The 10,000-nt window shown below is 44.0% G+C and overlaps 1 protein-coding gene across 1 annotated transcript in view; it reads left to right on the top strand.

Annotated features, from left to right (window-relative positions):
- Positions 1-862, top strand: part of LOC105892292 (coiled-coil domain-containing protein 40) — a 16,414-nt gene extending 15,552 nt beyond the window's left edge. The window contains exons 18-19 of the mRNA XM_031563874.1: positions 1-101; positions 608-862. The exon at positions 1-101 is cut by the window's left edge and continues 58 nt beyond it. Of these exons, the coding sequence (XP_031419734.1) occupies positions 1-101; positions 608-850 (344 nt within the window). The 3' untranslated portion in view covers positions 851-862. The remainder of the gene's footprint in view (positions 102-607) is intronic.
- The last annotated feature ends 9,138 nt before the right edge of the window (positions 863-10,000 follow it).

The following is a 10,000-nucleotide window of genomic DNA, read 5'->3' as shown; positions in this document are numbered from 1 at the left end:
GCAGCCGGCTGAGGGAGCAGCAGCAGCAGGTCACTGAGGTCTGCAGCATCAGCACCGTGCTGGCCGACGACCTCAACGACCTGCAGGACACCAAAGACCAGGTGTGGACTCTCTTGTCTCTCTTTCTCTTGTGGTCTCTTGTCTTGTCTCCTCTGTTTCGTGTCTTCACGTCTTCAAAGTCCAGTCAGAAACAATTCACAAAAAAAACATTACACTAAAAGAAGAATATTAAAAGAATATGACGTACTTGTTAGCCAAGGTGACATTGGAGGCCAAATATACATTGTACCAGTCTGTGTGTACCAGTGTGTGTGTTCTCCGGGGACTTTGTGACTTTGTGACTTTGACGTTGCTGGTACCTTGCTCTACCAGTTGAGTGAGAAGAACACTGGAAATGTTTTGAAATAAGTGTGAAGGAAGATCCAACTCCTTCTGACATTTCCCTTATCTGTTTCTGTCACACTCTGTCACACTCTGTCACTCACACCTCCTCATTGACTCTGCACTCACCTTCCACTCTTGTTTTTCCACTCTCTGTGAATCCCCATCCCCCCCCCCCCCCCCACACACACACACCTCCGTCTCCCTCTCTCTGTCTGCGTTGTAGAACCTGGCCCTTCTGGTGGCCCTCCAGGGCCAGGCCAAACAGCTGCAGCTGGTGCGGGACGGGCGCTACAGCGCGGTGGCGTCGGGCGAGGGCCCGCTGGCCTCTGCCACGCAGCGGGAGGAGGAGAGGCTGTGCAGTGTGGCCACGGTCCTGCAGCGCGTCTGCCAGGAGCTCCCCGAACACCAGGGGGCGCTGAGGCGCATCACAATCACTCTCGGCACACACGTACAGGAAGGCCCATGAGGGAGGGTAGGGATTGGGGGGGAACTAATTCAACTCGGGGCAGGAGGAGGGGGGGGATTGGGGTCCATCATCTTAGAGTAGTACCTGCTACAGTAAGTTAAAGATTTAAGTTGAGGTATTTGGGTATTAGAGGGTCAGGGTCAAAGTTGACTTAAAGGTCAACATAAGGGTTTTGTGCTTTGGGGAGGTGATATGATTAAAGTACTGGGCAGGGGGATTCTTGAGGGGGAGGTGTGGATCATGGAACAACACTTTTGGTTTGTTTTCTTGAGAGGCATGGCAGCTTTTAACCAGCAGCCACTGACAGCATATCTGTAAGTTGTCATTTGGGCCTTTTAAGGTCTGATACTAATGTATGTAGTGTTGTATCTGCAGTTGTATTGCTATTTTTCCTTGAAATATTTAATGTACATGAAATATAAGCCATACGGAATAATAAAAATATATAGCAGAATTTTTTTCTGACCTTATTTAATTGTAAAAAACAATATATGTAATATATAGTCATGGAACAACATATGTAATATATAGTTTTGCCATGCTCACAGAGTGACAGAATGATGGTATTCACATATTCTGTCAAATGACTTGAATTTGGTTTGTAGGTATTTTCAGTGTCCCTCACCTGACCACCACCCCACACTTCATGTGCGTGCGAGTGTGGCGTGTTGCACTTCCCTTATCTTCACTGAAAAGGGACTTTTCCCATTGATATCACCTGAATACTCACCCAACCCTTCATTTGTCCCCGAAGGCTGTGCTCTCCTAATATTACTATGACAACATTCCTTCATGCATTTGGGCTCTGATGCCAAAAAGGCTGCACACACGTCCCACTTCGAAAGCACAAGGTTTAACAGGGATATACTGAATTAGACGGAGAGCACAAGGTTTAACAGACATACTGAATTAGACGGAGAGCACAAGGTTTAACAGACATACTGAATTAGACGGAGAGCACAAGGTTTAACAGACATACTGAATTAGACGGAGAGCACAAGGTTTAACAGACATACTGAATTAGACGGAGAGCACAAGGTTTAACAGGGACATACTGAATTAGACGGAGAGCACAAGGTTTAACAGGGACATACTGAATTAGACGGAGAGCACAAGGTTTAACAGGGACATACTGAATTAGACGGAGAGCACAAGGTTTAACAGACATACTGAATTAGACTGAGAGCACAAGGTTTAACAGACATACTGAATTAGACTGAGAGCACAAGGTTTAACAGACATACTGAATTAGACGGAGAGCGATGTTGTTCTAAACATGGCCAACATTCCATGAATAATGGTTTATGTGTCAGGCATAATTAAAGATCTATGTCAAACATCGGCCATTCTGTTAAACAATCAAAATGCTAAATTTAATAATGGATCAATAATCGATATGCTGTTTAATAATGGATTAACATGACAACGCGAAGGTTTGCCTATAACACACGCATGCCGATAATTAACACTGTTCCGATAAGTGCTTTGTTTTTTTGGTATTACAGTCTGCCTTAGTAGAAAGCAAAGGGTGCCATGATTCATTCAAGCACACCACTGCACTTTCACACTGAACATGCTCACCCATTGTTTGGAGAAGAATGCAGCGTGTTCAGTTATAGCCGCATCGTTTTATGAATCATAGACGGCCATTGTGAAATGTGCATGCCGGTGTAAACAGACTAGTTTCATGAGTCAGCTGGAAGAAAGCTTTGTTCTCCGAACACCTGTCTGAAATGGCAGTCAGCAGTGACTTCTGGATCCACTCATTGAACATCAAGTACCCAGACATTGGGCTTGTAATTCTTGGAGACTTCAATCACCTCAAAGTCCATAACATCTGCCTTGATAACAGCACCAATGACAAAAAATAATGCCCTCTACAATACCATTCTGCCTGAAATTGATAGATATTTTCCTATGAAGACTGAATCTGTGAATATAATGACAAGTTTCTTTATGAACCTGTAATAATGCTGAGAAGTCAATACACTCAAAATCTGTAGTACTGAAAACGTTTCATATCTAGCCTGAAATTGATAGATATTTTCCTATGAAGACTGAATCTGTGAATATAATGACAAGTTTCTTTATGAACCTGTAATAATGCTGAGAAGTCAATACACTCAAAATCTGTAGTACTGAAAACGTTTCATATCTAGCCTGAAATTGATAGATATTTCCCTATGAAGACGGTGAAAATCTGTCCTTCGGACAAACGCCCCCCAAATCAAGTTCTTGATCCACCAGCAAGAAAAAGCCTTCAAGAAAGCCGTGTGCCCTGGCAAGCTCCTACAGAAATAAGGAGCAAAAGGAGATAAATGTGTGTGTGTTTTCTTCAAATCTCAAGGCTTGGACAAAAGTGAATTCTAGAGCTTGGTACAAAAGAGTTAAATCCATGTTCAAAACTGCAAAAAAAAGTTAACATCCCTGGGAACATTCCCCAGGACTTTGTGATAATTGCTAATGCAAGTGTCCACCAGGACAGATTAGACCACTGGAAATATGCATATGCATGACGTGACTCCGGCCCTTATGTGGATGCTCAAACTACCCTGTATTCTCCAACAGACCCTGAATGGTCTTGATATCTGGGTAGAGGACCACAAAATGAAACTCAACCAAAAGAAATGAAACAAGTTTATTATGTCACTAACACAAGACATACACCTGCCCTGCCGACTTTCTTCATCGACCAGAACACCCTGAAGGTCAATGACTCAAAGTCCTGGGGTCACCATCCTTGCCATGGGAGACTCAGGTGGAACACATGTTGACCTCAGCGAAAAGGATGATGACGGATATTTTTATATAAGTTGGTGAACATGGATTAACTCCTAAGTATGAAGAGCCTCACTTAAAATGGCTGACAAAAGAAGCTGAATAGACAGACGGACTTAGAGAAGTAGTCGGGGTAGAGACCAGACTAATTGACTTAGCCACGAGGATCCCAGGAAATGGGAGTGGTGCCAGACACACACACACACACACACACACTGAGAGAGAGAGAGAGAGAGAGAGAGAAAGAAGTTAGAGTTGAGTACAATTTTGAGAGTGGGAAGAACTGAGTTTCTTTTAAAAGGCTGACCCGTCATTCATACAGTGAGACCATCCATGGAGCATCTACTTATTGTGGCTTATTGATTACAATAAAACTTCAGATTTCTACATTCAGCCTTCGGTCTTCTGATTGCCAAATACTAGGGAGTTGCATTTTCGCTGCAACAATGCTTTTTGCTCTGAAAGAAATTTGCTGTCTGAGATCCAAAACTGGTTTCCATCTACACAGGCTACATGTGTGCAGTACTGAGTATGAGGTCCATCTACATGTGCTCAGTACTGAGTATGCAGTCCAGGCTACACAGGCTACCTGTGCGCAGTACTGGAGTATGCAGCCCAGGCTACACAGGCTACCTGTGCTCAGTGCTGAGTATGCAGTCCAGGCTACATGTGCGCAGTACTGGAGTATGCAGTCCAGGCTACATGTGCGCAGTACTGGAGTATGCAGTCCAGGCTACACAGGCTACATGTGCGCAGTACTGAGTATGCAGTCCAGGCTACACAGGCTACATGTGCTCAGTACTGGAGTTTGCAGTCCAGCACAGTTCCCTGTACTCCCTTCACCATGAAACGTATTTTGAATTGGTCACATGACACAATTAGCCAATACATTTTTAGATAGCGGAATAGCTGTCTGTAAAGGCTGTCTAGGGGCACAGGAAAGCAGTTTATGACATATGGTAACATAACTGTACATATTTGATGTTCAAAAGCATAGCATTAAGTCTATGTTCAAAAGTAGGTAGGACTCAGCACTCTCGCATTGTGCATTCTATCAGAGATATGTACTCAACTCTTGGCTTTGCCAGAAGTCCAACTTCAATGACTGGTCGAACTGAGATATACAGGAGATCCCTCATCCCCTATATGTGCAGACTCCTAAATGAGTCCTAAATTTAGGTTTGAGATATGAGCTTTAGATTTTAGCTTAGATAACTGCAACCCTTTCAATTTTCAGTCGTCTTAGTTTTGATGTTTTATTGTAACAGCAAAATAATTCAGTGTTTATAATGACAATTGTCTTTATGGACCTGTAATAATGCCGAGAAGTCAATACACTAAAAAAAACTTTTCGTTTCATAGGAGGCGTGTCTTGAGGAGGGGTCGGGCCTCGATGCTGTTGTCTGCTCTAAACTTAAAATGAATTTCTCTTCCTGTACTTTTGTATGGGTCTTTCATCACATCTCCTGTGGGTACAACCCCTGATAACACACGTCAATTGGGTTGGGGCACTTGAACTGAACTGATGATTAATGTGCGTGTGTGTTTTTTTGTTTGTTTTGTTTTTTTCCAAGGCGGAGACAGGGCGCTCTTGCAAGTCTATTGGACACATTTAAGGCTTTTATCTTGTTTGGTTTCATATGTGAAGTCATTCTATTTCTGTCTATGTTTTGATTCTAAGCTTGTACAAAATATGTACTTCCACGTTTAAACTGAAAAAAAAAGCACACGAGGAGAATTCTGGAATAATATGAGTCGAGCCTACGACCGACTGAAATAAATAATTTGATAAGGTAGGCAGCGCCACTGCACGTTTATATTTACATTAATCTAAATAGCCTGAGTGTTTTGTAGCCTACACACTGCTTTTCAACAACCTATTCTATATCGCAGTTGAATTTGCCTGAAAGATTAGCATGTGTCCACTATGTCAGGTGGCGGCTCTGATGCTGCTGAAAACGATTCGCAACAATTCGTGTTGAAAACGTCAACTGACAAAACCTATAAAGATAGTGTAGCCGAATGCACTGAACTGATGATTAATGCGCGTGTGTGTTTAGAATCAGACAGCCTATTATTGTGGGCTGCTGCTTTGTAAAATGTTGGACATGACATCAAGCAATAACTTGAGCTGATTTTATTAATGAATGACCATTATAATTCTCTTCTAATTATTCAAGCCTAATTGGTTGTTTAAACAGTGTGACAATATGGTCATGTGTATTTATTTCTGTGTGAACTCTAACTGCATTCTATGTGCTTTGACTGTTTGTTCATTTTACTAAATATTGTAAGTAAAATGATTTAGCATTTGCCATAGAACTCACACTGCATGTTTGGTTTGGTGTGGAAATGTATATAAACCCTATGTATTACGTGTATGGGGGCGGGTGTGACTGACACACTTACAGTCATCCTTTCCTTTGCTGCTTTGCGCTGGGACTTTGAACCACAAACCCCAACACTATGCCTGTAAGAGATAGATGTGCTGAATGAATTTGACCAGCTGTAATGAAAACACAAGGCTTCACACACACACACACACGATGGGTTATGTGCGTATGTCTCACTGACGCCTGCCCTTCTGCAAACACGAGTGAATAGCTCTATTAATTAAAAGGAGGTACAGCCGTGTAATCCTGCCTCTCTCTCATAGGCGGTTGAAATAGATCCACAAGCGGATGAGATAAGACTCATAACACAAAGAGCCCAGCGGAGAAGCAGCCAGACAGGGTATACAACAGGCATGTTTGACTGAGATTGTTGCTGGTTAAACACAGAATAAGGTACTCGGCCAGAGGCTCTGTTTGTGTTTGTGTGTGCATGTGCGTGTGGGAGTGTGTGTGTGTGTGTGTGTTTGTGTTTTGGGCTTCCACACACAGTCACACAGACAGCTTACTGGAGCCTCCCCCTTCCCCTCCCCACCCCACCTGCCTCTGTGTAGTTTAGTGTGCTTTGCCGGGAATTTACTTTCTCGTCTTACAGGTTCGTCGCACGCATCCTCCCCTGGGCAGGCATGGAGCAGAGATTCTTTAACTAACACCCACACTGGCCTTCCCCTTCACTTTGACTGTGCTTCCCACGACACATGTGTCTCCGAAACCGGCTCTGACCGCCTAATCAGGAGCAACTTTGAACTTCGGTCGGCCGCTGGGCTGGGGGGGGGGTTTGGGGAATCGGTTGCCATGGCAGCAGCGGACCTGGAGATGGACCCCGCGATGAGGGATGAGGAGGGCGAGGACCTGTGGGAGCTGATCAACGACAACCGGCACAGTGTGTCGCTGCAGGTGCACCCGTGCATCGTCATCCCCTACCTGCGGCAGGCCCGGGTGATCTCGGAGATCGACGAGGACGAGATCATCAACTGCCACCAGCTCACCAACCGCTGCATGAGAACCAGTAAGAGAGAAAGCAGGATAGTCTGTGTCTGTGTCTGTGTGTGTGCGTGTGCGTGTGTGTGTCTGTGTGTGTGTGTGTGTGTGTGTGTCTGTGTCTGTGTGTCTGTGTCTGTGTCTGTGTGTGTGTGTGTGTGTGTGTGTGTCTGTGTCTGTGTCTGTGTGTCTGTGTCTGTGTGTGTGTCTGTGTGTCTGTGTGTGTGTGTGTGTGTCTGTGTGTCTGTGTCTGTGTGTGTATTGGGCGTGGAATGTTGCTTGACTCATGGCGGTCTAGATAATGAGTAATGAGTGCCTGATATGACTTATTCAAATGTGCAAGAATACAAACATGGCCAATGTGGAAAACTAAACAGGAAAGAAAGGAGACGAGGGAGAAGTTTTAAATGGAAGATGTTGCTACTCGAGATTTGCTTCTGAGGAGAATGGGGATGGGTAAGGGACTTGTTTACTGATGTCTTACGTAAACACAGACGTAAATTGAGCTGAAAATGACTCAACATTTCTTGTCAATATGGGTTTATGAATTCTGAGTGTATGAAGCTGATGGAGACATAGTGAGAAGTGAGAAGAAAAAGAAAGTCAAAGAAAGAGAGAAAGAAAGTGGAGAACCCCCAGATAAAGGAACCAGCCGTACATGGGAAATGAAGAACAAGATTGTGATTTCAGATTTCAGAAGATTGTGGTTCAGATGTGTTGCAAATGTCTCCTCCTGTTTGGTTTCGTCACCACAGCTGTGATAATGCAGAGTGACTTAGCTCCTCTCCTCCTCCTCTCCTCCCCTTCTCTTCTCCTGTCTCTCCCCCTCTCTTCCCCTGTCTCTCCCCCTCTCCTCCCGTCTCTTCCCCTCTCTTCCCCCTCTCCCCCTCTTCTCCCCCTCTCTTCCCCCTCTCCCCCTCTTCTCCCCCTCTCCTCCCCCTCTCCCCCTCTCCTCCCTCTCTCCTCCCCCTCTCCAGGCCACATGCTGGACCTGCTGCGTATACGGGGCCGTAACGGGGCCGTGGCCCTGCTGGAGAGCCTGATGATCCACTACCCGGCCATGTACACCCAGATCACCGGCCGCAAGCCCAGCACCGAGCCCTCGGGATTCAGTGGTGAGAGAGCAACCAGTCACAACAGGCAGAAATCACCGTGGCAACCGGTCACAACAGGCAGAAATCACCGTGGCATATACATACATATATATATATATATATATATATATATATATATATATATACAGTACTGTGCAAAAGTTTTAGGCAGGTGTGAAAAAAATGCTGTAAATCATCGAGTCTGTCTGGGATTACATGAAGATTGGTACATACAATTATCTGAGGTAAATAGCCGTGACACCACAGTTCCTTCAAAAACTGTGTGCAAGTGTACCTAGAAGAATTGATGCTGTTTTGAAGGCAAAGGGTGGTCACACCAAATATTGATTTGATTTAGATTTATATTCTGCTTCATTCACTGCATTTTATAATTGATGAAAAGAAACTGTTAACACTTCCATTTTTTTGAAAGCATTCTTAGTTACAGCATTTTTTTCACACCTGGCCTAAACTTTTGCACAGTACTATATATATATATATATATATATAGGGATGGCATAAAGGCCATAGGGATGTCAGGGGATATATATCTCTTATATATGATCTAAGGATGAAGTATGAAGAGTTTACTGTAATGCAAGCCTTGCTGTGTTGGTGTCACTATGACATGTTTAAGTGGTTCGGACCAGAATGCTTTTTCGCCTGCTTATGTCTGGATAGTCAGGTCAGGTTTCACCTATTGTCAAGCAATCGGCTGTTCTCAGGAAATGTATATCTCCGAGGCAGTTGGAACTGATGCTTTCAAAGCGTTAGGAGTGAAGGATGTATGGTAAACCGAGAAGAAAAGCTTTCAATATTTGTGCTGTGTTTGACAGGGCTCACACTCTTTCATGGCGTTTTCCTTCCTCAGTCCTTCACTCCTCCTGTATCTGCGTGTCTCACTGCCCTCGCCTCTCTGGCTCACGTGTGTGCGTGTGTGTGTGTGTGTGTGTGTGTGTGTGTGTGTGTGTGTGTGTGTGTGTGTGTGTGTGTGTGTGTGTGTGTGTGTGTGTGTGTGTGTGCTTGTCTGTGTACTGCACACTGGGCGGATCTGGTGCTTTGATAAAAGCATTTCCTGGATGACCAAATATGGATGGAGAGGTTTATTTACATCATCGGTCCTTTTCTTCTTTCTCTGTCCTCCAAAATCTGGGCTGCAAACACATCTCCTCCTTACCGTCCCACTCCCCAACACACACACACACACACACACACACACACACACACACACACACACACACGCACACACACACACACACACACACACTGTCCAGGGAGATGCATGTAGAAGTGAACTGTAGGAATTGTCTCCAGCCTGTCACACTTCATCTTGATCATCAGTGATGGAGGTGGACGTGCTTCCCCTTCTCTACTCCCCCATTCCCCCCTACTCCTCTCCACCCAGAGCTCCTTCTACCACGGAACACAAGCACTAGTGTATGACTGCCCTTTACGTCAGGTTGGATACACATGCCTGCTAACTCACCTTCCACAGGGTCCTTTGCTCTGCCCTCTCCTTCCTTGCCATCATTGCCTAAGTGCCTAAGTGGTTCAGGCCTTGTGTTCAGTACAGCGTAGGCAATACTTGAGTACTTGAGTGTTCCGTACTTGAGGCAGTAGTTTAATGTCAGTAGTTAATTGGCGCTATAGAAATGAATTGAATTGAATTGAATTGAATTGAATTGAATTGAATTGAATTGAATTGAATTAAATTAAATTAAATAATTAAATTAAATTAAATTGAATTGAATTGAATTGAATTGAATTGAATTGAATTGAATTGAATTGAATTAAATTAAATTAAATTAAATTAAATTAAATTAAATTAAATTAAATTGAATTGAATTGAATTGAATTGAATTGAATTGAATGGAACTGAGTTTGTTTTCCGTCCTATCCTGTCCCTG

This window comes from Clupea harengus, chromosome 26 (genome assembly GCF_900700415.2).
Source record: "Clupea harengus chromosome 26, Ch_v2.0.2, whole genome shotgun sequence".
NCBI classification, from domain to species: Eukaryota; Metazoa; Chordata; class Actinopteri; order Clupeiformes; family Clupeidae; genus Clupea; species Clupea harengus.
The sequence above is the reverse complement of the archived record's forward strand: the minus strand, read 5'-3'. Positions and strand labels throughout refer to the sequence as shown.